This window comes from Centropristis striata, chromosome 2, assembly GCF_030273125.1.
Source record: "Centropristis striata isolate RG_2023a ecotype Rhode Island chromosome 2, C.striata_1.0, whole genome shotgun sequence".
Taxonomy (NCBI): Eukaryota; Metazoa; Chordata; class Actinopteri; order Perciformes; family Serranidae; genus Centropristis; species Centropristis striata.
In genome coordinates this window covers 10,738,680-10,765,480 of record NC_081518.1, presented here as the reverse complement: position 1 = coordinate 10,765,480, position 26,801 = coordinate 10,738,680, and the positions used below count along the sequence as shown (strand labels likewise).

General features: G+C 38.0%; 1 protein-coding gene across 1 annotated transcript in view; it reads right to left on the bottom strand.

Annotated features, from left to right (window-relative positions):
- Positions 1 to 26,801, bottom strand: part of LOC131992507 (CUB and sushi domain-containing protein 1-like) — a 442,029-nt gene that overhangs the window by 123,865 nt on the left and 291,363 nt on the right. Inside the window, exons 19-25 of the mRNA XM_059358115.1 lie at positions 25,135 to 25,322; positions 24,746 to 24,934; positions 17,890 to 18,006; positions 17,066 to 17,281; positions 16,509 to 16,697; positions 14,619 to 14,788; positions 1,709 to 1,865 (exon numbers count right to left, since the gene is read on the bottom strand). Coding sequence (XP_059214098.1) covers positions 1,709 to 1,865; positions 14,619 to 14,788; positions 16,509 to 16,697; positions 17,066 to 17,281; positions 17,890 to 18,006; positions 24,746 to 24,934; positions 25,135 to 25,322 — 1,226 coding nt within the window. The remainder of the gene's footprint in view (positions 1 to 1,708; positions 1,866 to 14,618; positions 14,789 to 16,508; positions 16,698 to 17,065; positions 17,282 to 17,889; positions 18,007 to 24,745; positions 24,935 to 25,134; positions 25,323 to 26,801) is intronic.

Genomic DNA, 26,801 nt, shown 5'->3' with positions numbered 1-26,801 from the left:
AGCAGAACTTTGCAGAAGGTGTCACCTTCTCCAGCTTAACGACTTGCAGACTAACGGCTGTCTAATGGTTTAACTGACATACAGAGCATCCATCTAGTATCCATATACCATCTTCCTTCATCCGCTTGTCCCTCCGTCCAGTCACTCTTCCACTCCAGATGTGTCACTTTCTCACCTTCTTTTAATGACTTGCAGATAAATGCTCCTCTAATAGCCTCTTTGACTTACACAGCAGCTGGTCCTGCCTTCTTAACAGACTCTCTTTAAGGCCATTAAGATGTGTGTGTTTGTGTGTGTGTGTGTGACAGAGAGAGAGAGAGAGAGAGAGAGAGAGAGAGAGAGAGAGAGAGAGAGAGAGAGAGAGGAGAGAGAGGGAGAGAGAGAAAGAAAAGTGTAAATGCATAGTATGTCTCTCAAGCATTCATATGCTTATGTTTTTTTGTATGCTTGGTAAACTGCTGTTGCACTTTGGACCCCACCTTCAACAGAAACCGCTTAGAAAACTGATTGTTGATTTCTTTTCAGCTGTAAGAAGGGAAAGAAATAGCTTGGTAATTTGCTGACGGAGAAAGACAAGTCTCTGGAGTTCTGTAGTACATGACTCCTATTTTGTTCTGGTATGTAGCACTCAAGAATCACTTGACTGTGGCACAGGACAGATGCAGGATGTATTCACGAGTGCAATCTAACACAATCACTACCACTCTAGTTTTCAATTAAAAACATCTCCTTACAAGGGCCTTCATGATGAGCTACTCAAAATTTAGGAAATTACTATTTGTGTGCATGGGAAAAACTGTGTGCCTGCGTGTGAGAGAGAGACAGCGTTAGAGGGAAGGTTAGTTTCTTGTGTTGGTCATACTTGAACAAACCATTGCTGTAACAGTAAATATAGAAGACATAAATGTCTATATTGCTGTTCAGTTTGTAGTCAGTTGATCCTACGTAAAGTAACAGATAATGAACAGTGAGCAGGTCATTATTGTGAACTGAACCCAGACAGGGTGATGCAGGACTCTGACGATTATTACGAAGTTATTTATTAAATACATCAAAGATCTGACACAAAAATATTAATTTTAAAATGACTTTGTTCATTTACCGCTGGAGGCGTGGGCAATTTTTTTCTGTTTTTTAATATTTTGAATTCTGCCACTAAAAACATTATTTACCATACCATGCTGGTATCTTTTTTTTTCCAGCTCAACCTCACCTATATGACCTGTTAATTGTTTTTTTCATTTTAGTTACTGGATCAGCAGATTGAACCCAAAACGTAAAATCTGATTTTGAAAATGATGTTGCTTTTTTTAACTTTCAAAACACGATCATGCTCAATGAAGAATTTGAAATGCTGCAAATGTGAATACAGGTAAGAGGTAAAATGAGGATAACGACTTGTTCTGTTTTATACTAAAATATATTTGACCTTATCTCTCAAACAAAAACTAGCATGGAGTTGCAAACCAGTACTTTAGAGGGAAGTTGATGGCAGGGCTCGTAAATTGTGGACTCCTGAGGGTTAAAATAATGTCATTGCTTCAGCCAAACAGTAAATAATTTATGCTGGAACTCCGACCATTGCAGCATTCTGTTACATGTAGCAGCAGTCTGCTCTTCAGAAATAACAGACGGTAGATTGTTGTACGTGACCAACCAGAATCAAATATTTAACAAAGCCGTGAAATAAACTTTTTTTAAAACTCACTTGTGTATGTGAGGCGAAAGCCCTGATTGGATCCAGAGGCGTTGCTGTTGAACTCCAACCACAATCGATTAGACGTACTATTGATGATGGCACCCATCATACCGTCACGTGTAAAGTTGCCAAGGAAACGGGATGAAGTGTTCTCTCCGTCATACACCTGTCAACCGAAGCACAAGAACAGGAGCACAGAGCATGAATAAAAACACAGGTTAAAGGCTTATGTGCAGGTCTGCCTATTTAATTAATGATAATATGACAGAACATAGGTGAACACTGCATTGCTGACCTGGTTGGAAAAAAAGGACGCCACAAAATGTGGTGAGCCCTGAAACCAAAATTGCAGGGCACTGCTGTATTGCCTGTGCCTGTCCTCTGCAACACACAGTGAGTCATCCAAACACTGAACAACGCAAGGGAGGCAAAAACCCTCACTGTGCCTTCAGGAAATAGTCACTTTGCTCAGCTTTGCATCAGCATGGACCTCGTGAAGCACCACGAAGATAGAGCCTAAAATATCACATGAAAGATGCTGAGGTAACAAGTGAGCTGTTAAGGGACTTTATTACAGTCTGAAGAATTGATGAAACCTCTCTTTTCATGCAAAACCATCCAGATTTATATACAGAAATTCCAGAGAAAAAAATATTTGGGAAATTCATGGTGGGTAAATAAATTGGTTAGCTTAGTTTAAATGTTGTTTGCAACAATTAAAAGTGGTGGAATGAAAATGTTGTACACACCGAATTGTAGATTTTTGCAGTTTAACCCTTGTATAGCACCTGCGGGAAGCAGTAGATTCAAGGCAGAGGGGATATTACAGCCCTCAATGTAAAAATAAAAACTAGATTATTCACAGTTGAGTTTGTCTCCAGCCGTGATAAATGTTCCAAATTTAATTTATATTTCTGAAAATGATGCTGCTAAATTGGATTCAATTTTACAGAGGAAACCAGTAACAAGTAATACAGCATATTTTCTAGAAATCACCGGTAAAAGCTAGAAGTCTCAGGATGCAAGTTCTCCACTGGTAAGAGTTAAAAACAGCAGGTGAATATCTGTGTGTGTTTTGATTTGAAATGCTGTAATGCATGTAAGAGGAGAAAAGTGAAGATAGGATGGATTAGATTTATCACAACATAAAAATGTAATTGGACTTGATTAATATTGCAAGACTTTGCTTGTATTCCCTTTGTTGATCAATACCTTCTTTAGTACATTTTATTGTGAAATTGATGAAGATTTTAGCCTTCTTACTAGACTCAATCTTTCTTGTTGGTCATTTTGCTTCCTGTTGTTTGGATTGTGATCATGAACCTGTAACTGAATGCTCACAGTGGCAGTAAACCACAGGAGACAAAACAGCTGGAATTAATTTATTTCAATTGAGTGCTGTGGGACAAGTAGATATGGAGGTTGGAGTAATGGCTGCCAGGAAGATCAGTGCAACTTGGCAACATAAGAAAGTTGAACAGAGTATAACAGTGCTTTACAGACATCTTCAACCAGGCAACACAGAATATCTATACAATCACCACAGTATAAGGTTGGCACCCAAGATTAGTATCACCAATTCGGTATCCGACCAAATGTCTCCTCTTCTGTTCCTATGTAACTATGGCTTTGAATATTAGCCAGAACATTATGATTTCACTGTGAAGTTGACCTTTGACCTTTTGGGTATGCAATGACATGATTAAATAATTATATACTTTTAAACTTTTGTATGAAGTGTGTCATAATTGGTGTATGGATTCTTGAGGTATTGCCAAAACATATTTTGTGAAGCCACATTGACCTTGACTTTTGATCACCCAAATCTAATCAGTTCATCTTTGGGTCCCGATTTTTTTTTTGCCTTATTTGAAGAAAGTCCTTGTAGGCTTAAATATCCGGCCGGAAGTGACTGTACCTGTGTTGGAGAAAAGTTTGGAGAGAGTTTGTGTGTTTTGTTGCTCGGTTTTGGACTATTTCTGTGTTATTGGCTACTGATTTTGGATTACGGACATCGGACTATCTGCGGACACCCTTGGCTTGAAAACTGACTGGCTTTAACGACACGGATTTACGGAACACGGACGGAGAGAACTGAGCTAGGCTGCTAGTGGACAAACTAGCTAGCGGGCGGCTAGGGTAACAGCAGACGCTACCTCGCGTTACCTAGCAACATGGGTCCGAAGAAGGTTCTGACAGCCGAAGAGGGAGAGGACATTAAGAAGTCTTTGGACTTCTTGTCTGGGGAGATTTCTATTGTGAAACAGCAACAGAAATCCATCCTGGACCTGGTGGAGGAAGTGAAGACTCTCCGGATCCAGAATGCCGAGAAAGACCGGCGTCTGGTGCACCTGGAGAGCCGAGTGGCAAAGGTGGAGCAGTACACCAGGGTCAACGATGTGATTGTGACCCGGCTCCGTATCAAACCCTGGTCATACGCCCGGGCGGTGACCGCGGACAACGGGGGGGAGCCCGGTGAGCAGGATGTCAGCTCCGTAGAGCAACAAGTGGCTACCTTCCTAAAATCTAAAGGGATTGAAGTGGACTGGAACAGTGTTGAGGCTTGCCACCCCGGAGAGATGACAGCGACAAACGAGCCGTGATCATGACGTTTGTAAACAGAAAACACAAAACCGCACTGTTAAAACAAGGAAGGAAACTGAAAGGATCAAACGTATTTATCAATGAGCACCTAACCAAAAGAAACGCCGATATCGCCAGAAAAGCACGCCTCATGAAAAAACAGGGAAAAATTCAACACACATGGACAACAAACTGTAAAATATTCATTAAACTAAACGGGACACCAGAGCAAGCCAAAGTGCTGGTCATCAGGAACATCGAGGAAATGGACAAACACGAATAAATATCACAATCCGGACTAAGAAACGAACTATAATGGCCAATCACAATCCTATTATGGAAACGGATTTTCTGCCTCCATATGATGGACTAGATGACGATGAATTTAGAGCAGAAGACGAGTTTGAAAACACGGGATTGCAAAGTGTGGATTATAATCATGTGGCAATGAACTATGAAGAGCTGAACCTGAAAACATTCACCTTCTCAGAACACAAACACTATGAACCCGAGAGCAACATTGATCCAGAGAACAACTTATTCAACAGTACCAACAGCTATTGTGAGTATTTTACAGATGAACAGTTCAAAAGTAATGTTACAATGAATGGTAAGCTTTCCCTGATTCATTTCAATGCCAGAAGCCTGCACAGGAACTTTGAAAAAATCAAGGAGTATTTGAAACAGTTTAACAGGTTCAGTGTCATCGCAATATCTGAATCATGGCTGACGTGTGAGAAGGAGGCCGATGTCGAGCTAGATGACTATGAATTATTCACTAACAATAGAATAAACAAAAATGGTGGCGGGGTTGCGTTGTATGTGAATAATGCTCTAAAATGTAAAAAAGTTGAATATTATGGAAATAGTTACAGTAGAAATTAACATTGAGAGAAATAAGAGTATAATTATAAGTTGTGCATATAGAACACCAGGGTCCTGCCTAAACACATTCAATGATAAAATGGGAGATATATATGACAAGAATGTAGAAAAAAAGAAGATATTTGTTTGTGGAGACTTTAACATAGATCTCCTGAATATAAATGAGCACAGAAAGACCAGAGAATTTTTGGATTCTATGTACTGCTTAGGTTTATTTCCTACCATCCTTAAACCTACAAGAATAACCACACACAGTGCCACATTGATAGATAATATCTTTACCAACGACATCGGTAGCAAAGTTGTAAGTGGGATACTTGTGAATGACATCACGGATCATCTTCCTGTTTTTTCAATTGTACAAAATACTAACTGGACTAAAATACAAACTGGAAGCACCAAATGGATTCGCAATAGATCTCCCGAAACCTTGGGGGCCCTCAAAAGGGATTTATCTAATCAAAATTGGAACCTGGTGTATTCACATCATGATCCTAACAAGGCATATGCTGAATTTATCTCGATTTTCTTGCTATTATATGGTAAACATTGTCCTCTGCAACGACAGAAAAACTTTAAATATGAAGAGAAGCCGTGGATTACAAAAGGCTTAGACAATGCCTGTAAAAAGAAAAATGTACTGTATAAACAATTTTTAAAAAGTAGAACTAAGGAAGCAGAAATTAAATATAAAAAATACAAAAATAAATTAACGACAATTATGAGATCCAATAAGAAAGATTATTATAATAAACAGCTGGAATTACATAAAAGCAATACGCAAGGGACATGGAAAGTATTAAACAACATAATTAATAAAAGAAAAAATAAGTCTGATTGTCCAAATTACTTTGTTGATAAAAATAATCAACAAAATATAAGTACATCCAAGGACATTGCTAATGGATTCAACGATTATTTCATAAATGTTGGCCATAACTTGGCCAAACATATTGCTGACCCGGTAAATAAAGATGGTGTCAGTGAAAATATTATTGATATCAACCAAAATACTATATTTTTAAACAAAGTGGAAGAAAATGAACTAATTGATATAGTAAATAAATTTAAGAATAAAAAGTCAACTGACTTCAATTATATTGATATGAGTTTGATAAAAAGTATTATTTTATTTATAGCCAAACCACTAACTCATATCTGCAACCAATCACTACAAACAGGCATATTTCCCAATAAAATGAAAACGGCTAAGGTTATTCCCATCTTCAAAACTGGTAATAAGCACGACTTCAGCAATTACCGTCCAATTTCACTGCTTCCTCAGTTCTCCAAAATACTCGAAACACTCTTTTCATGCAGACTGGAAGATTTCATAGAAAAACAACACATTCTGAATGACCAACAATATGGCTTTAGATCTAACCGGTCTACTACAATGGCAGTTATGGAACTTATTGACAAAATTTCCACAAACACTGATAATAAAGAATATACAGTTGGATTATTTATTGATCTAAAGAAGGCTTTTGATACCCTCGATCACACATTATTACTGAACAAGCTTGAAAGATATGGTATTAGAGGGGTAGCAAAAACATGGATTAAAAATTACTTGGACAATCGATATCAATATGTCCAGATTGATAACGAAAGGTCTGAGTTGAGGAGAGTCACCTGCGGGGTCCCTCAAGGCTCCGTACTGGGCCCTAAGCTCTTTATACTGTATATAAATGATATCTGTAATGTTTCTTGTAAATTTAAATGTGTTTTATTTGCGGACGACACTAATTTATTTTGTTCCGGCAAACACTTAGAACATCTTCTGAATACAGTGGAAACTGAACTTAAAAAAATGAAAAGATGGTTTGATGTGAACAAGTTATCTCTGAACATAAGCAAAACTAAATTTATTATTTTTGGAAATCGTTCAATTAATCAAAGAGTGCAAATCACCATTGATAATGTGGAAGTGGAAAGAGTTTATGATAATAAGTTCCTTGGAGTGGTTATTGACCATAAACTGTGCTGGAAGCCACATATCAATCTCTTAAAGAATAAAATGTCAAAAACTATGGCAATTCTATATAAATGTAAAAATATCTTAACAACAAACTCATTAAAAATGTTGTATCAATCCCTAATAAAACCATATATAACCTATTGTATAGAAGTGTGGGGACACACATTTAAGTCAATCACCAAACCAATTTTTCTACTTCAAAAAAAAGCAATGAGACTTATAAACAAAGTCAATTATAAGCATCCAACCAATCAATTATTTATTAATTTAAATGAACTCAAATTCAATGAACTGGTGGATTTCAAAACAGCACAGTTTATGTTCAAAATTAACAACAACATGCTGCCTGACTGTATTCAGAAAATGTTCAATCTAAGACAAAGCCATTACAATTTCAGAGGGGAGTGTATATTTAAAAAGTTAAAAACCAGAACCAACACCAAATCACGATGCACCACGGTAACAGCTGTTAATTTATGGAACAAATTGGAGAAAGACTTGAAAACTTGCAATACCATTAACTTATTCAAAAAATTACTTAAAAATAGGATGATTAATTTATATAAGTTAGAGTAATGAGTAATAAGCTTCTTTCTTTTCTCTCTTTTGTGACTGCTTATTTCTTTTGTTGATAAATAACAGATTGTACATTTCTAAATTTTAAATTTACTTGAGTTGTAACAGGGTAGGCGTAATAAGCTATGCTTCAGCCTACGCCTTTTCGGTCCAAATGTCTATTATCAATTTTCTCTCTCTGTTTACATGTTGTTTACTTTGATCAATGTTTTGTTTTTGTTTTTTCTGGTTTGTTTTGATGACATGTATTGACCGAAATAAACAGATACGAAACGAAACGAAATATCAAAAGAATGGGATGGACAAGCCAAATACATAATGCTTCCGGCCACAGCTCTCGCTGGCAGAGAGGCATAAGAATTAGAAAAATGGCAACTCCAGAAGCCTTCTCCCACTTTTCCTAAAATCTCTGAATGCTAACATCGACAGTAGAGAAGTAGTAGTTTAGGAAGTGCCGTCTATTTTTGACTGCAGTTTGAAGGGGAGAATTAGGACTCTGAAGTACCTCATAATACTATCTCACAGCTGGGATATAAATGTGAACTGCTCATGCTTATATTTGGCAGCCTGGGACATTTCCCAAGATTGGTGGTGACAGGTCTGCAGGTGGCAGGAATGCCAAAGTAAAAGGACTAAGACGATGTACTGTTCTATCTCTACATGTACTGCCAGTCAGAGGAGACACCTACCTGAAGCCCAAGTGGAAACTACAGTATGTTCAAAGAAACAACCCATTCCAAAGAAATTGGGACACTATGTAAAAAAAATAAAGAAAAAGATAAAGAAAAATAAAATGTAGAATAGTTTATCAGTTTGAATATTAACCTCTAAAAACAAAACCCAACTGCCCAGGTGTTTGGGGTAAGGGAGGGTTAGGATTTTGAGAAGTAAGTACTGTAAGGCCAAAATGCATGTAAGAGTCTTCATTTAAAAGGCCACATCTGCAGTTGTCCTTGTTGAGCATGTCGCCAAAACCCCACCAAAACTACATGATCAGTTAAAAAAGACAGCTAAATACTGTATTTGTACAGTTTTCAATCGAATATATATCTCAATCACATTCTGCTTTATTCACATTTCAGACAACGTCCTGACTTTGCAATCCTGGTTGTATGACAAAGATAGAGGGACATGGGAAAAGATACTGTGAATTAAAAAAAGAAAAGAAAAGAAGAGCAGTATCTCAGGATCCGTAGCATTACTCCCCTAAACTTAATTTTCCCTCCCTGTTCCTCCCTCCCTGCAACCCCCCAGTTCTAACTGTCAGTGCCCCCCAATTTTGCATCTCACTGTCGGCCTCTCTCTCTTGCTTTCTGCTTCTCTCTTGCTTTCCCTCTATCATTCTCTCCTCCTCTCTCTGTTTCAGTAAAACTCAGTATGGTTAATGAAAAGCCCTGCAGCTCATAAATCAACATGTCACCATCTGCCACCCCTCCTCTCTCTTTCTGTCTGACTCTCTCCCTTTCTCACTTGCTCTCTTACCACCTCGATTACCATAGAACAATTCCCCTACACCCTTACTTTGTTTCTTTTTCACCCTCTCTTTTTTTTTCTACAGGGCTGGAGTGCATCTAAGTAAATTTGGTCAAGCACTGTATTAGAGGACATTTTTAGGCGTATTGAGCTTGGCTAGCTCTTTCTTTAACAAGTGCCAGGGCAAAAACTTGCCCAGTAGCAAAAAGGAATTGTAATGAGCTGGTTCATGTGTTACAGGAGATTTTAGCCCAAAGCTTGCTGGAACAGTCAAACAAATGGTTTGTGTTCGGAGTGTTCAGCTGCAGTAACAGGCATTAGCTCTAGCACCGTTAGCCTGGGGAATAGCATGCTAATTGCTAGCCTAAGTGGCACTCTGGGGCATTCCTTCCAGTTCGTTATGGTTTGCACTATGCTTTCTGCTAATTCCTTGGGAAAATGATAATGAACAGACATGTTTTAAAGTACTAGTCATTTCCCTATGAATCATTCCATACGTCACACAAGATGACATCGTATAAATAACTGCATCACATCAAGCACCTCCTATATTTTACATAATTAAATTACAAATTTTTCACTGTACCTTATCCACCTTATTATTGGGGCCGCTACTGAAAAGATGATTATGGGTGTAACTTCTGGTGAGTTAGCGAAAAATTAGCAATAAGCCAGCGACTCCCAGTGGCTAACCATGGTGGCAAACTGCACACACTGAGAAAGTAATTGACAATTACTGCCCCCCCCCCTAAACAAATATTTAAAGGGATAGTTTGGAAGTGAGGGGATATGAGGTATTTATCCATCAGTGTATTACCTACTGGAGAAGCAGGCACGAGTACAGAAGATACATAATGTAGTGCGGTTGACTGGGGCAACAGTCAAGCTTATTTTATCTATCTAAAAATAAATCAATATCAGTTATATTTACACAATATATTAGACAGCCCTTTCAGACAGGGACTGAAGCTGTTATATCAATTTGTGCTCTCTTCAAAAATACCAGACACCGATCCTTACAATCGAGGCACTGTTATGTCCCCATGTAAGGGGCCGGTTCCGCTTCAGTAAAAGGATACACCAGAAATCACAGCCATAATTCATGCAAGTTATCAAGAGGCTTCCTGTTTTTCTACATAATTTATTAGACTAAAGGTCAATAGCCATGCAAGCAGTCTCATTAAAGTCACCCATTATACACAAAGCAAAATAAAATTGTTGGATTTATTAAAATGGAGAGACAATGTAGTCTGTGCAACCAACTCCAATGCTGGCATCAATAACACATAGAAACATTCATTACCATACCTTACTGGTGAAACGAGTGTTATATTTCCATTAGAGTATTTTGTATTGTACTGTATACATCATACATACATCATTGTCGTACAACAGTTGGGTTGTCCAGGAGGGACTTTAAAAGTTATTTGTTATCAGTAATTTAAAACCAAACCGAAGCCAAAAATATAATATTGTTTTGTGCCCTATGTTGAGCGTGATGTGTCATTTGCAATCAGTCTCGGGGCCTCCCATTACTTTTTGATTGCTCTGTTAGCATCCAGTGTGTCCTCATTAACTTTTGTGATCTCTATTCATTCTCTGTATTCTGTTGCTCTGTTCCTGTTATTTTCTGATAAGGAATCAATTTATTACAGTAAATACTATGTCAAATGCCTTGTGAAGAAAGCAATCATAATTTGAAACAGTGCCTTCGTCTGCTCTCCAGTCTTGGTGCTTGCATCCTTTTGTTGAATCAAAGACACAATGGCACAGTGGGAGGGGGGCTGCGGTGTAAAGCATGTTGGAAAATAAGGTGAAGTCAACTTTGGGAGGCAGGATCTCATTCTTATGCCTTTTCTTTTCAGAATTTAGACTGAAATTAAATATACTATAAGCAATATTTAAGGATGTTTATGTCTGTTAACCATCTTGATGATCCCTTCTTTTAAAGGGACAGTTCACCCCCAAATAAAAAATACCTAATTGAAGTGCTGTTGCTCAGTCTACACTGTTTTGGTGGGGTTTTGGAGATATTGGTCGCAGAGATGCATGCCTTCTCTCCAATATAATGGAAGTAGATGGCACAACGCTTGTAATGCTAAAAGTGCCAATTTTTTATTTTTTTTTCCAAACTCAACAACAATGTCAATACTTCCTTCATAAAACTGCCTACAACATGGCTTGTCAAGAACTAAGCGGGGTGAGGCAGCTTTCAGTTATTATGCTCCTCACATGTGGAACAAACTACCTGTAGATCTGAGGTCTGCCCAAACGGTCAGCTCCTTTAAATCAGGACTAAAAACACTATTGTTTACTGAAGTGTACTCTTAACTTTAACACTTATCTGCTCTACTCTACTGCCCTTACTTTTTAACTACACAATGTTTGACTTGTGCTTTTTATTATTTTATCTCTTTTTTTTTTATCCTGCTGTATCTTCCCTGTTTTAATTGACTGTTTTTACTGTTTTCAATTGTGTCTTGCTGTTTTTAATGTGTATGTAAAGCACTTTGAATTACCTTGTGTTGAATTGTGCTATACAAATAAACTTGAACTTGAACTTGAACTTGTTGATTAAATTGGGTCAAATAGACATTGCCGTGGTGGCAACTCACATTGAAACAATCTATATTGATAAATAGCACTACAGGTTAGAGAATCTTTTTTTATATAATTATAAATTGTATTTTTCATTTGGGGGTGACTTGTCCCTTTAAAAGAAGGGACAGTGAGGATCAAGATGATTAAGATGGTTAACAGACATAAAAGGGGATTTTTCTTTAATATCTATCCCACTGGGAACATTTCCCATCTCTACGATGGTGTTATGCTCTGAAAGTCAGGGAGAAACCCGCTAATACGATCTAACCACAGACAGGCTCAACCAATGCTCTAGGCCTAATACTGATAATACACTCTAACCGCATACTGCCTTAACCATGCCCTCAGGCCTAATACTGGTAAGAGATATTGTGAATAGAAACAGTTTTAGACGGTGTCTGTAGGACAGAATCAAGACTGTGCAACAGCTCGCACAGCTGCTCCTAACTGAAGCTGAAGTGGGAACATGTGCCTGAGAGAGGATTTATGAGGAATTATGATCCTTGGGAACATCTGTAATTCTCTTTGTATTTAAGACGTACACAAGTAAGCACATCCAAGAACAAAATATGTAAACACTTCAAGGAATTCTTTATATATACGGTAACTCCTTAAACTGTATGTATATTGTAGATCAAGCTTGTATTGAGCTTACCTCCCAGTGTCCTCAAGTGCAACGGATCTCGCCAAAATACAGCTGATGTTGCATACTTAGTCATTCAATATGATGAGTTTCTTTTGTAATAAAGCAAAGGCTGATAGTTGAGACATTTGTCTTCATAGAAATCCTTTTTATTTGGTCATTTGGTGTCACATTTGGTGTTTGAATTCTAAAAGGAAAATTGAACACAATGAGCTTTCGATTTTAATTACTGACATCAAAAGCAGAATTGGTGAAGACGAAAATTTAACCACATGACCTTATTGTGATAACTTGATGTTGTTACTCAGAACCATATTATAACGTAGCCGTCAAGGAAGCTCCTTGGAAAAGGGCGGGCACCTTCAAAAAAAACCTGCAGGTGGTTGGATCAACAATCTGTCTATTACCGTCACATACCATCCGTGAGAGCAAAACCTCCAGTGCTCTTCTCTGCTCTTCTTCTACAGAGAAAAACACTTTCCAGTTTTGATATAACTGATAATATTGTAGCATGTACGCGAACCTCTTTGGGAGCAGCCATTGCTGTATTGAACATGTGAATCGAGGTGCTATTCAAAGTAATTAGTTAAAAAAGAATGTGGTATCCTGTTTGATACCATATAACCATCTTTAGAAAGAAGAATTTGAAAATATAAATGACAGTTGTCAGGGCATAAAACTGATCAAGACACAATAGTCTAACAATGCCACAAGTTTCAGTGCTGAAAACTGAATCCATTCCGACCTCAGAATCAATGTCTAATTGATTCATGTATTTGCATAAACTTGCTGGCATACAAGCAATGATACAAACAATAATACATTTCTATTGTATTGTTAATAATAAAATTCTGTTTTATAGCTTTTTTTTTTACTTCATGGGGCATATTGCAACCAATAAAAACCAAAGTTCAAATACAAGAACAATACACTGCAGTGGGTTTGTCAGAGGGTTAGCAAAGGCCAAATGGATCCTTTGTGCCTCCGCTTCCTAAGTATTCATTCAGCTGCGGATGGCCACTGCAGCAGGAGCACCATCAACGCTAATAGAGAACATGGGTAATAAACCCCTGCAGGGATGTTACTGCTTCTTACAGCAATGTTTAACACATCTAACAGCCCCGGCACACCTGCTAATACAATTTAACTACATACTGGCTGAACCAAGGATTGAAAGACCCCTTCCATTGTTCACATATATACTCCAGACTTTTTCTTGCACACCTATTACAATTAAGGGCTACACATTTCCTGACATCTTAATTGGACCAGGTGTGCATGGCTGGAATAAAAGCTTGCACAACCGTATGGCTTTGAGGACTGTATTGGGAGAGTTTCGGCTCCGCAATTCAACATGAGACTGAGTAAAAAAAATAAAATGTATAGTTGAGAAATTCTGTTTCAAAGCAGTTCTTTGCTTTTGTGTCAAACAAAGAATAGGCAGCGATTAAAGCAACTGTTTTTTTTTTCCTATTTTAAATCGTTCTGATATCAGACTGTATAATTGTAGCTAACAAATGCTGTATATACATACCTGCTTCGAAAACAGCACATATCAAATAGCTACATGGTTCTCAAATTTACAGATATACTCTTGGCTCTTCCCCTAAATTCTCTTAACTAATTTGGATTAAAACACTTCAGTACATTAAAGCCAGGATGGACAATTATTTTTATGGTGGAAAACACACAGCATGTAATAAAGTGCCTGATGAAGCGCTGATGGAAACCCATTGTACATGCAGTTTTAATAACAGATCATTGATCATGCACTGTAATTTTATGGTCTAAGTGTGAGGTCTCCACAGCAATCACTCGCACTTTATATTTTTTTCCAGCACATCATGATACTGTGTTAGTGATTATGCCAGCATCCACAACTCAATCATTGTATTCTTTTCAAGCATGATTAGAAATAAACCAAACATGCAATAACCTGTTCAAGCATGTATGTGTCAAATCATATGCAGCTTTGCATATAGACAGCTTTTGATTATAACTATAATCCTGTACATGGTTTATATTTGTGTGTGTCTGAATCTGTAAATATGTCATTCATTGTACCACCTGATGGGAAAATGCTTTTCATATTTACACGTCTGTGTGTGTGTGTGTGTGTGTGTGTGTGTGTGTGTGTGTGTGTGTGTGTGTGTGTGTGTGTGTGTGTGTGTGCATACCTTGAGATAGTCTCCATCTTGCAATGAGAAGCTCTCAGCTTTCAGCCTGATTCCCTTGCCCTTTTCAGTAGTGATCCGGTAGATGCACTCGTGGTTGTTATCGTAGTTGGAGGGAAAGTTAGGAGAAAGCAGAACACCTTCTGGTCCGAGTGAGGAGGCTCCACACTCCGCTACAGCAAGAAAGTAAAGGGGGCAGGAAAGGTGTGGATCAAAATCACAGCATTTCTGCCTCATTATCTTGGAGCAGTCACAATATCTGGGTTGGCTTATTGTGTAAAAAGGGGGGAAAGAGAAGACTCAAAATTCTACATGAAAAAGAAAGATTAGAGACCTTAACACAACTCAGCAGACATTATAACACTAATGATAGTAATTATAGTGAATCATACACTATAGCTTAAAAGCATTTGTTAAAAATAAGACAATAAAGACAAGGATGAGGAACAGAAAAACACATAATAACAAACGCCGGAATATTATATAGAGGGGAAAACGAAAAACATTAAGTAAAAACAAGTCTGAACTGATTTGTTAGAAAAAGTGTTTCACAGAAATTATACAGAATTATGTAGCAGGTGCAGTGCCTATCAAAGTTTAGGAATTCAAGTAAGTGGTACTTTGTGCAAATAGAGTTTTGTCGTATGTAAATGTGGAGAGGAGAAATGGAGGCTTTTAACGCCCACTGAGGAAGACCACCAGCACTTGGAAGGGAGAAATCGGGAATGAAAGTAATGAGATAGACAAGAAAGAAGCCAGCATGGTACAACGTAGAACTCACTGAGAGAAAAACACACACACACACACAAAAGATTCATTGTTTATCAAATCTGAAGAAATGTAAAACATCTCGTTTGTAAATGTTCTGTAGTTCTTAAAGCAGATTGGGGTAGGAGATGAGCGTCTTTGCAAGGATGCTACCAGCAAATCTTTTGAAAGTGAGGACAGTAAGATAGAGAGAGGTAGTGAGAAAATACAGAACAGTAAAGGGGGAGAAGAAAGAGATTAAGGAAGAGCTGGAAAAGGCAAGAAGATAGCTGATGAACCAAGACAGACATGGGCCTTTTGAAACTATGCAGAGAGAAATTAGAAAAGGGAAAAGGGGAGTAACAAAAGACAGTATTAACTATCTTCATATAGCAGCTAATGTCCTAATTAGCTACCCAAAGACTGTCTAAATACTGAGTGAGACAGTAAGAAAGAAAGACAGAAAACTAAAGAAAGGGACATTTGGAAAAACAGAGAGGGAGAGAGGTTAGCCGGTGGATGTTGCCAGCTGCTGTTGCTCGGTTTCCTCTTAGTCAGGCCTGATCTCTTGACAGATAATGCTATTATAGCATTTTCAGTCTGCTCTTTTTGGGGCTTGAAAATTACCAGCAGCCACCAGTCAGACTATCATAAATTACCAGCAGCATCCAAGGAAACACTGCAACTCATCAAATACCAGCAAATTACAACCTGCTAACAGCCAAACCCTGGCAAATAAAGCCAACTGTCAACCAGTCAAATAATAGTAAATTAATGTCGGCAATAAAATAATAGTGAATTACAACGAGGAAAATGCTGATACTTTAGCTCTAGGCTTATTAATATAGTGAAAAAGTTCATTTGAAATTTCTATTTTACAGGCTGCCAGTTTTTTAAAAATCCTAGCAAAGTTAGAAATATTAAAGGCAGACATACGTTTAAAAGGTTTGTTACAACAAGGATACATGTAACGTTATGTAAAGAAAGCTATGTTGTAAAAGGAAAGGTCAATGATATTATATAGTATATAACAATAAAGATTTGTCCATGTCTGTAACTCAAGTCTGAATGTAAAAAAAGAACAGTGTTTTGTTTGCAGGGTCGGAATTAAAAAGAAAACACTATTAGTGAGTTTGTCTGTCTTACCTATACATCTTGGTAATATGTTGCTCCAGACTCGCCTGCCTCCTCCCAGACAAGTGATCTTACTGTCTCCCTCAAGTCGGTAGCCATTGAAACAAGTGAAGGCCAGCGAGTCGCCCACTCGGAATCTGAATCCCATCCTCCTGCTGTACGCCGGTACGCCAGGATCCTCACATGGCTCCAAGTCATATTCTGTAAATCCAGGACACATATACAGTATAACATTGTTTAGGAGGTTCGAGAGGACGGGCCAGTCACAAATCGCACCAAGAAATATTTAATTATTTTGTATTAGTTATATCATCTGGCCGTATTATTCCTAATAATGTACCACATTAGGACATCATAATGCAACTATAAAAGAGAACTGTTTCTGTTGTTTGTATCTGTTCAGTCTGTCAGTCTAGACCTGAAGGAGATACTGTAGCCCTAAATGGCTAAAGGCTAAAAAAAAGAAGTTAAGTCTATTCTGTAATTAGAGTTAGACAGTTTTTTGGCTGATTTACTGTCCACTACATCCATGTTAACAAACATCAGTTTACCATCAGTGGTATTCTTACCTGAGAAAGTAATGTTAAAGCCTTCATAACTCATGGAAAAATCTGATATGAAACGTAGCTGAGCGCTGAAGTTCCCATAGAGCCCTGCTTTTACACTAGGGGGCAACACTGAGCCCGTGAGTCGAGCCACTGGAACCTGGAAATTGGTGTCCTCAGTGATGGAAAGGTAGTCATGGTTCTCCTCCAGATGAAAAGTGTGGAAAACCAGATGGACTCCTAGAAAACCATGGATGAATGAATGTGTGGATGTACAGATACACAGAGTTAGTCAGAGATACATAAATGGCAGCAGTTGAACACAAACACCAAACCAGAAACATATATAGTTATGGGGAAAAAAATATTGTTTTCTTCAATTTCTTGTTCATTTTAATGCCTGGTACAAGTAAAGGTACATTTTTTTGGACAAATATAATGATAACAACAAAATAGCTCATAAGAGGTTAATTTAAAAGCTGATATCTATCCATTTTCCCATGGTTTTCTTGTTAATAACCAAAATCATTATTAAGAAAACCATGGAAAATGGCTAAATATCAGCTATGTTTGTTGTTATCATTATTTGTGTCCAAAAAATGTACCTTTAGTTGTACCAGGCATTAAAATGAACAAGAAATTGAAGAAAACAAGTGTGGTCTAATAATTTTGTCATTGACTGTATGAAGTGACGTATAGAGTGTAAATGCACAGCAATCTCCAAATTGTGCAAATTTAATAAACATGTTTATTGACATTGAAGGTTTAAATAAACCTTTTGAACAAATTCAATTTTTCATGGCAAATTAATGGGTGTTTATATTATGCCTGTGTATGTGTGTTCTTACCTTTCCCATGAGACACCTCTATAGTCCAGGTGCAGTTAAGAGAATTGGGGTAGAAGTCAGGAAAGCCAGGAGAAAGAATTGTCCCCGTTTTACCATATACATAACCTCCACAAAGTGCTACACAGACAAAGTGACAGATAGAGAAGTGTGGAAAAGAGGGAGAAATTCATATTTTACCACTGTACAAACTGTTTGACTGAGATGACAAAATAAAGACATATCTTAAGTACAGTAAAGAGGTCGCCAAATGATGACACATCCCTAAATGTCCACTCTTAGTTAATGTGCTGGAATGAAACTGCATTCGGCTTTTTTTTTTTTTTTTTTAATCTGCAGACCTGCAAAAACTTCCAGGATTTTGTGAGCTGAGCAAGGTGTCAGTATGCTCAATGCAAAGAACAGTCTTTCCCAGATAAAAGAATTAAAGTAAGGAGACAAACTGTAATGCAATTAAACACAATGATGAGTGGGTCGACTTGGTCCTAAGTATTGATATTGGCTTAAATAAACATATGATTCCAAGCTGAAGGTAATTTTGTGCAAAAGTGTTTCTTATAAAACCTGCAATAAGTGTTTTGAGTTTTTTTGGCCACTTGGGGGTACTGGAAGCAAGACAAACACAACACTGACATATCATCACTTTGGTAAACAGTTGCTTATTTACACATCCAGCAGTAACATCCAGCATTATCATTCATTTAGAGTTGTATTTTCAATTTTAAATCCAATATTCACACATCTTTTTTTGGCTTCTAACAACTCTTGAGGGAAATTTCTTGTAGCTGCTGAATTCTTCAATATATGTTCAGTGTTCATTTGGTACTGAGGAGGTAATGTATAGTGGGTTTTGAAGTTTTGTTTACTGAAAATGCTGTGGCCAAAATTGACACTATTAGAGTGAACCAACATACTAGGTTTGTGGGCCGGACAGCAGAACAATGAGCTGAAAGTCTCTAAAGCTCTGTAAAGCCTGAGGGGAGCTGCAGATTGATGTGATGTTTTTCTGTAGGTTCTGAAGGTCATGTGATACATTGTTATTAAAAAATATCAATTATACCAAAATACAAAACTTTGCCTAACCTCACCTGAATTATTTTAGAAAACATTTTCACATAATGACAAGCTGATAAACGTTTGTCTAGTTCAATATATCAAGTTAATCCAATTTATGACACAGAAAATAATGTTGTTGCATGTGTCCACAATATACAGAATATAACATGCACTGCATACGTAATGTTAATTTTATAATTTTTTATGTGCTGCAGAGAAAAGTTGAACTTTTGAAGGAATAAAATATTTTTTACAAATCGCCTTCTACATACAGCAACAAAACGAGAAACAGAAGGCAAAGGCCAGAGATCCATTTAATATAGAAACAAAAGCCGACAGAGCAGGGAGAATGTGACAGACAGAGAGAGGGCGGCTTGTTGTAAAAGAGTGAGGGACTGGTGTGTGCGTTACCAGATACCTAGCCTCCACACAGAGCCAGACCACTGATATGGAACAGGACAAACTCATTTGGGATGGAGCAGAATGGAAAATACTATAGTAATGTAATGGAGAGTAAAAGAGGGCTTGCGGAGCATTACAGACTGTTGAACTAAGATAATATGTTGACTCATTGTTTCTCTCTCACTGTGCCTCCATCCCTTTCAATTCTATTCAGCTCAATTCAGTTACATTTAATTCAATTTAAGTGCTTCAAGGGGCTTGACTGGCATGAAAATAAAAAAGGAGTGTTTTTCTTGCCTATGAAACAAACACATCCCAGACTATAAACTGAATCAAAGACAATAACATTTTTTGCTGTGAAGTCCCTACTGTCTGATTGTTGAAGATTTAATTATATATATTTATATTGGTGCACAGAAGTTCCTTTTAGCTCCTAAAATAAACAGTGTGATGATTAATTTGGTGATTTTTAAATTGATTATTTTGACTTTATGAAGACAGATGTCAAAGCTTCTCTTATTTCTTCATACTGCAGCTATTCCAGTGTGTTTGTAGAGAGCTGCTGTGTCTCCGCCTCTCCACCGCTATCTCTCTGTCTATCAATGTCTCTCCTTCCATCTCATACCATATCATATTTCAACAGAGCTGGAGTGAAGCTGAGTAGCTGTGATGAGAACCGCTCTCCTCCTCTCTCTCTCTGAATAGCAGTCTTGTGTGTGTTGAGGCAACCAGCTTTTTCACACTCCCATCAGAATTCAGCTAAAACTAGGACACTGTCTGACTAAATGACCCTTGTTGAGGGAGGCACGTGTGCGTGTCCGTGTGCGCATACTGTATCTATTGCATGTGAGAGTGCGCACATCAGAGAGTGTGAATGATCTGTGTGTGAGAAGATGGAGACAGATTGTTAATGTATGTGTGTGAGCTCCATAAAAATGCAAGAAAAAGAAAAGACAATACAGAGAGAAAGACGATTCATGACTAAGAAAGATTTGAAAGGCAAATCAAAGTGTGGCGGCCTTCAGTGGTGAAAGCAGAAGCATGACACTGAATGCTGAGAGAAGAGCAGATACAGACAGATATGACTTGTTTTTCAGACAAGAGAGAGGTGAATACAAAAAGACGGTATACCAGACTTCAGCCACATTTGCCGCCTATCCTTCCTCCATGTTTTTCTCTATCTTTAATTATCTGCTTCTTAAAGGATGCCATGGCATTTTTTTACTTAAAGGCATACTGTGACTTTGGTCACTTCTAACAAGTTGTTGTCTTGGCACCAACTGCATGCTTTAAAATGTCACTGCGCCCCTTCAATATTCTCCCTGACACATAAAAGAGCAGCCAGTGTTCTGTATGATCTGTTTGGAGATTTAGCTGACCTGCAGGAATAAGAAGAGCGGTTTGGGTCCAACAGACACTGTGGCATTACTGAAAGGGAATGGTCTCTGCATGCCTGCGGGAGGACTACATGTCATTTGTTCTTTTCTTTTAGAAACAGTATTGTCAAAATAATTAATTTTGGTGGCTGTGTAATGCAGTCGGAACATCAGAAAAGGGTTGTTTTTTTCCGGTTAAAATGTTAACTGCGCCTCTGAGATTGTACTGTAAATAAGATTATTGTCTTTAATGTGTCCATGTGTGTGTATATGAGTTGTTTTGAGTATTGCTGTGGGAGTTTTTAAAGATGATTTCCTTTCTCCTATAAATTCATGTGAGATGTCCAAGTCCTTTCTCAGAGGACTTTGCAAGTTTTCTCTGTGTTTGCGTGGGATCCCTCTGGCTTCCTCCCACAGCTGCAAAAACAGGCACATCAGATGAATTGGACATGTGAAATTGTCAGTCGACAGGGCAGGTCTATTATTTATTCTTTTTTTTTTAGGGTTTTCTATCATTCTGTAGATTCCCAGTAGTGTTCCTTTTGTATTCAAGCATTCATTCAGTCTAAGTATGTATGGTTTAGCATCAAAACTCAATTTTCCCAAGCCCTTCTAAAAGCTTTTTCCCACGTTGCCTGAGAAGGGTTTGTGGATGATGACATTACTACATATATCCTTCTCCCGCTTGGAGAAATAGAGTAGCGGCATGGAAGCCAACCAATGTACTGCTGTAGACAGCACATTAGTTTGGATCTGATACCAAATAACACAAACAAACTAACAGATCGAGGGAATATGTACTGCCGTAGACGGGGGACTGCTACTTTCAGATGGTTCTATTTTAAATATGATTTTTCCTTCCTTCATAATGTGTACTCAGTCGGGACGACCACACATAATAAAGCATGCTTTTCTATTTCTCCCTGTGATTTTTATTCTATTACCAAAACATTCTCCCAAACAATTTTCCTGATTATACAGTAGGCCTGGCTCCAGCATTCACCAGCTCCAGCCCAAAATCAATTTTAGTTTAAGTGTACGCTATATTAAGAATATCGTCACAGCTGTGCCTTGCCATCGGACAGCCTTTTTTCAATGGGGAACTGATGCCCTTATATTGCTCTCTTTAAAGCCACAAGACTCCATTGACAAAGTGTCCTGCTGCCTCATTTGGTTAGTTTGTTACTTTCGGATCCAAATTAACATTTTGCTAACGACAGTAAATCTATTTTCAGTAAATATAGTTTTTCAAACTTGGCATAGCTAACATTGTCTTAGCTAGTGCTAGTGTTCACACTATTCACAAATTTAACTATTAGCTCATCATTGTAACCTATGTCACTGTTTATTGCAAAGACCGAACGGGTGGTCCCATAAAAAAACTAAAAAAAAAACTATAATTAACAGAACATGTGAAGATGATAATTATCTTAATAATCCCCCCCAAAAATGTCATGCTCAGACATATTTGACACATATATCTAGACCAATGATCTTCTCTGACAGCCAACTATGACATATTACATTCTAGTCAAGGGTTACACACCGCTTTAGAAAAGTGCCATTCTGAAAGTGTGTCTTGTAATGTAACAGCTGTCTGGTGAGATGGCATGCTTGGCTGAAAATTGAAAATGTCACGGTGGCCGTTTAAAACTGCTTATGTTATATGACTGATACTGTGAGAGAGATTGCCTCAGTATGAACTCACTCCCAAGTTGAGACATCCTGACTTTGGCTTTCAAATTGGATTCTTTTCAATCGGCAGATTGAATCAGACGCTGTGTATTCATCCCCCATGATAGCATGAGCTGTGGGCAAACGCTGAATGAGAAGGCCTGCGATGGTCAGTGAGCATCTGTTTCAGGAGTGTCTGTTGACCCGTATAATTTCACTGAGGCTGGATGTCCAACTTGGGAGTGGGGGCAGACTGTACAATTAACACTATGGCTGCCAGTTACACTTAGTGAAATGGGGGGAAAAACAAAGGACGTGCGAAGAAATTACCAATAGGAACACCTGCAACAACTCTCTCTCTCCCCTTTACTGCCTCTGACTCTCTGGCTCGACCTCCTTTCAGCCACTTCGCCCTACTCACTCCTCTTCTGTTTTTATGTTCATGAAAAGAGGGCTGTCATGTTCAGGGCCATCGCAGAATCAGTTAGTGGGAAAATGAAGTGGACTATAAAACCCTCACACAGCAAGTACACATTGGTGCAGACATACCTGATAATGTTGTTTAGTGATTTTATATGCAATATTGCTTGGACTGAATGTTTTTATTTAATCGTATAAAGTTATTTGATAGTTTATGTACTTAAATATCACAATAAAACCTAACTAAATACTGTATGAAACTTCATTATCCTTGAACTTATTTCACAAACAACAAACACAGAGCTGGTGGCTTGCAAAAGGTAATTGCGAATAATCGTTTACTTTGAACAACGCACTTGTGGCAAAGCTGAGGCACAGTGTGAGCATAACACGGCTGCAGCACTGGTCAAGCAATTTTTCCCACATATTGCCAAATGAAAGCCTGCCTTTCTACCACATGCAGTATTTTCTAAGTGATTCGGCCTCGTGTCGTACTTTGAATAGTTGCAGTTCAGTGTCACAGATGACACAGAGTTTTAGGTGGCCTTTTTAAAAGGACAGTTCGCCCCGAAAACTTTTTGTGAGACTTTTGTAAGCTCTGTGGATAATCTACAAAAAACAGGGTCATGATTTCTAAAAAGAAACGTTGTTGAAAATTTCAAATGAATTTTGTTGGATCTTAAGGCACGACATCCATTATATTTCAGAGTAGGTAGACATCTTAACATGATGGCTGATGTCCTCAACACTTCAGCAACTCACATCAAAACAATTTAGACTGAAAGGTAAGAGGAAAAACATGTATATTTTATTTCAGGGTGAACCGTCCCTTTCATATCTGAGTCACCATCAGCAATGTCAGATGAAAAAAATGTCATGATTAAAATGAATCATTTGCTTAAGATGTAGCATTTAGTTTTAGTAGATTCTTTAATAGTTTTGTCCAATTCTCTATTTTCTTTAAAAAAAAAATAGAAGAAAATGGGACACTGGTGCAATGGTTAGAGCTACTGGCTTGCTGCAAGGGTTCAAACACGTTAGTGGCCATTTGTTAAGTTTGCATGTTTTCCGTCATGCCTGCCTGGGTTTCTTTCGGATACCCCCAACACATGCATTACATTTACTTCTGTAAATTGTTGTTTGTTATTTTCTACTTCTTTCAATACTCCACATGTGAGTCGAATATACTGGATACCTATCCAGTGACTCATAGTCTCCTCTATACTGGGGAATGTATGATCTGAAGAAATGATTTAAATGAATGTAGTCATGGTCTCACAAGCTGTTATGCTTAATTATGCTCCACTGTTTTCCAGTGGATTATGCCATTTTTTAAAAATCTTAATCTGCAGTGCTGGATTAATCTACCACACTCATATATACAGTATAAATAAAGTAATTTGATAAGAATCTCAGAGGCTACAATTTACCACAACAATAAGCTATTTTTCTTAGCTACAGTGTTTAGTTGGAGAAATTAAAAACATCATCTCTAAAGCTTACATAATCAATCAGAGCCCTTATTTTTTTGTCCAAGATTAAATTCAGATAAAGATTTCTTCATTTGCCAAGCATGGGATTTAGTGCATTTCAGCAGTTTTTCTTTTAGTTTGGCTGTTTTAAGCAAACTTTATTATCTAAGGAAAAGGATCAAGGTGACCACAGATGACCTGCTGTCTTTATATGGGACTTTTTCAATTAGTTTTTCAGCTTACTTGACAGAGGTGTTACTGACTTTAAGTTTTACTTGATGACCAGATGTCCCTCTTTCCTGTGGTTAAATGACTGTGAACTCCAAGTGACACATATTCCAGCAAGTTCCTCACATTATCTTGCTCTTAGATTGTGTTTGGAAAAGGGTACAACATGTTTCTGCACTCTGTAGGTCTTCATCATGTGGGCTATGAAATGAAACAAAGAAAGATTCTCACCATCACAACTGGGAAGAGCGTGACTCCACTGATGATTCTGCTCGCAAACAATTGGCTCCTGATCACTCAGTGTGTATCCCAGATCACATGTAAATGAGACACGGGAGCCAATGGAAAAGCTGCTGCCATGGCGACGGCCATTGACTGGAATACCAGGATCAAGACAAGAGTCTGACTCCATTTTCACACCTGAGAATCACATCACACAAGCACACATACCACAGAGTCAAGAGGGTGAGCGTATGTGAGTGTGCAGGTAATTACACCTTTTTAAGCGGGTTTTGCACTCAGTGAACACTGAACAAAACATTCATGCAGCGTATGAGTTCCTGCAAGCAATCCAGCGTGTGTCTACCAAACATTTCTATCAGTCAGTCAATCATTCTTACTTTCATATCTGATGCTGAAGCCCGCTGCAGAGCGGCTGTTGTCTGTTGTGAACAACAGGTACAGGACGTTGGACGTGGAAATCAGGAAATGAGGTGCTTGGGTGCCGTGGTATTCACCGATGAGGGGAGACGAGGCTGAGGGGCCATCCCGGATTTCCAGTGTATCATAGTTGACCTCTGTCTGGAACCTAGAAAGACACGGGTGGAAAAAACAAAACATGCACAATAACCAGGCATACGCACAGATAACATTTATATGACTGGCATACATAGTCTGTGTGCAGGTACCTCAAACAGCGGCTAATGTAGTGTGGCTAAGAGCAGGTTACTGAGAGCATATTAATAAACCGGGTATTTACGCTGGAAGAGGACTCATTGTAAGCACAGAATATTGAACAGTGGCAATAAATAATATTTAATTTGCCAAAAGGGATTGACTCACATTCAATCTGACCATTATAATAACTGAGCACCAAAATAACAACGTAACTAACTAGCTGAACAACTAACTTACTTGTTATCTCAACCTATCTGCCTTTTGTAATTTCATGGATCAGTTTGACACCCTTGTACTTCGTGATGCTGGTTAATATTTCAACCATAAAATAATGTGGCCACTGATTTAGCAAAAGAACCTCACGTGTGTTTTATAGCTTTGGTGAATATTTTGGTATAATATTCAACTACACAAATTGAGAAAAACTGGCATGCCATTTTCAAAAAAGGGTCTCTTAACCTCTGACCTCAAGTGAATTGAATCAAAATGTGTTCTTTGGCTTCCCACAAGTGCAGTTTGGGATATTTCCGTGTGCTTTGTCTGTAAAAATGGTCTATTTGATTTTTTTCTGAATACTCCACTCTTGTGGTTTCAATGACCTCATCTCTATTCAAGTGGGATGAAGTAGTGAGACTTGACCTAACTGTAAAAAAAAAAAAAAGGTCTTGATGTTTTAATGTAGTATTTTGGAGGGACTTTTTTTCTCCTTTTTTTTTTTTTTTAATTCTCAAGTCGTAAAAATGGTAAACTTTTGTCTCAAATCTGGGTAACAAATGGTATCCAAAAATGCTTCAAAAACACAGTTGAGAATTGGAATGCCTTTCATATGCTCATATCATATTGCTCTAAGCCCCTTTTCACTCAAATTTGAACAGGCACCAAACTTAAACATTATGTTAATACTGGATTATAAACAACTGGACACAGTGTTAAGATGCATGTCAAATAATCTTCAGGTTCCCAGCTACCAGATGATATAGCTATACTACTTCAATGTGTCATGCACTTATGACCTTCTATCTTCCCCTGCCACCCCCCCTCCCCCCAAACAATCATAGATGCAGACAAAACTTCACCCTGCATGTTCGTGACAGCTGTTTTATTGATATTTATATAACTATGACATTTAAAATATCTGTTTATTCATTAAACTAAAAAAGATGAGAGCGAGAAGGGCTTCTCACGCACATCTCTCAGACGGAGGAGAGAGCTTTGGAGGAGGTTTATATTTGGTACCCCTAAAATCACATGTGGACCCAGCCTGGCCCCCTCCTTTGACATGGTCTTGAAACGCCACAGACAACATTAAGGCAAATTAAATAGTCTTTGGGCCAGACATTGACATGCAATGCAAATGCTGAATCCTATACAAATGAAATGCCTAATAGGC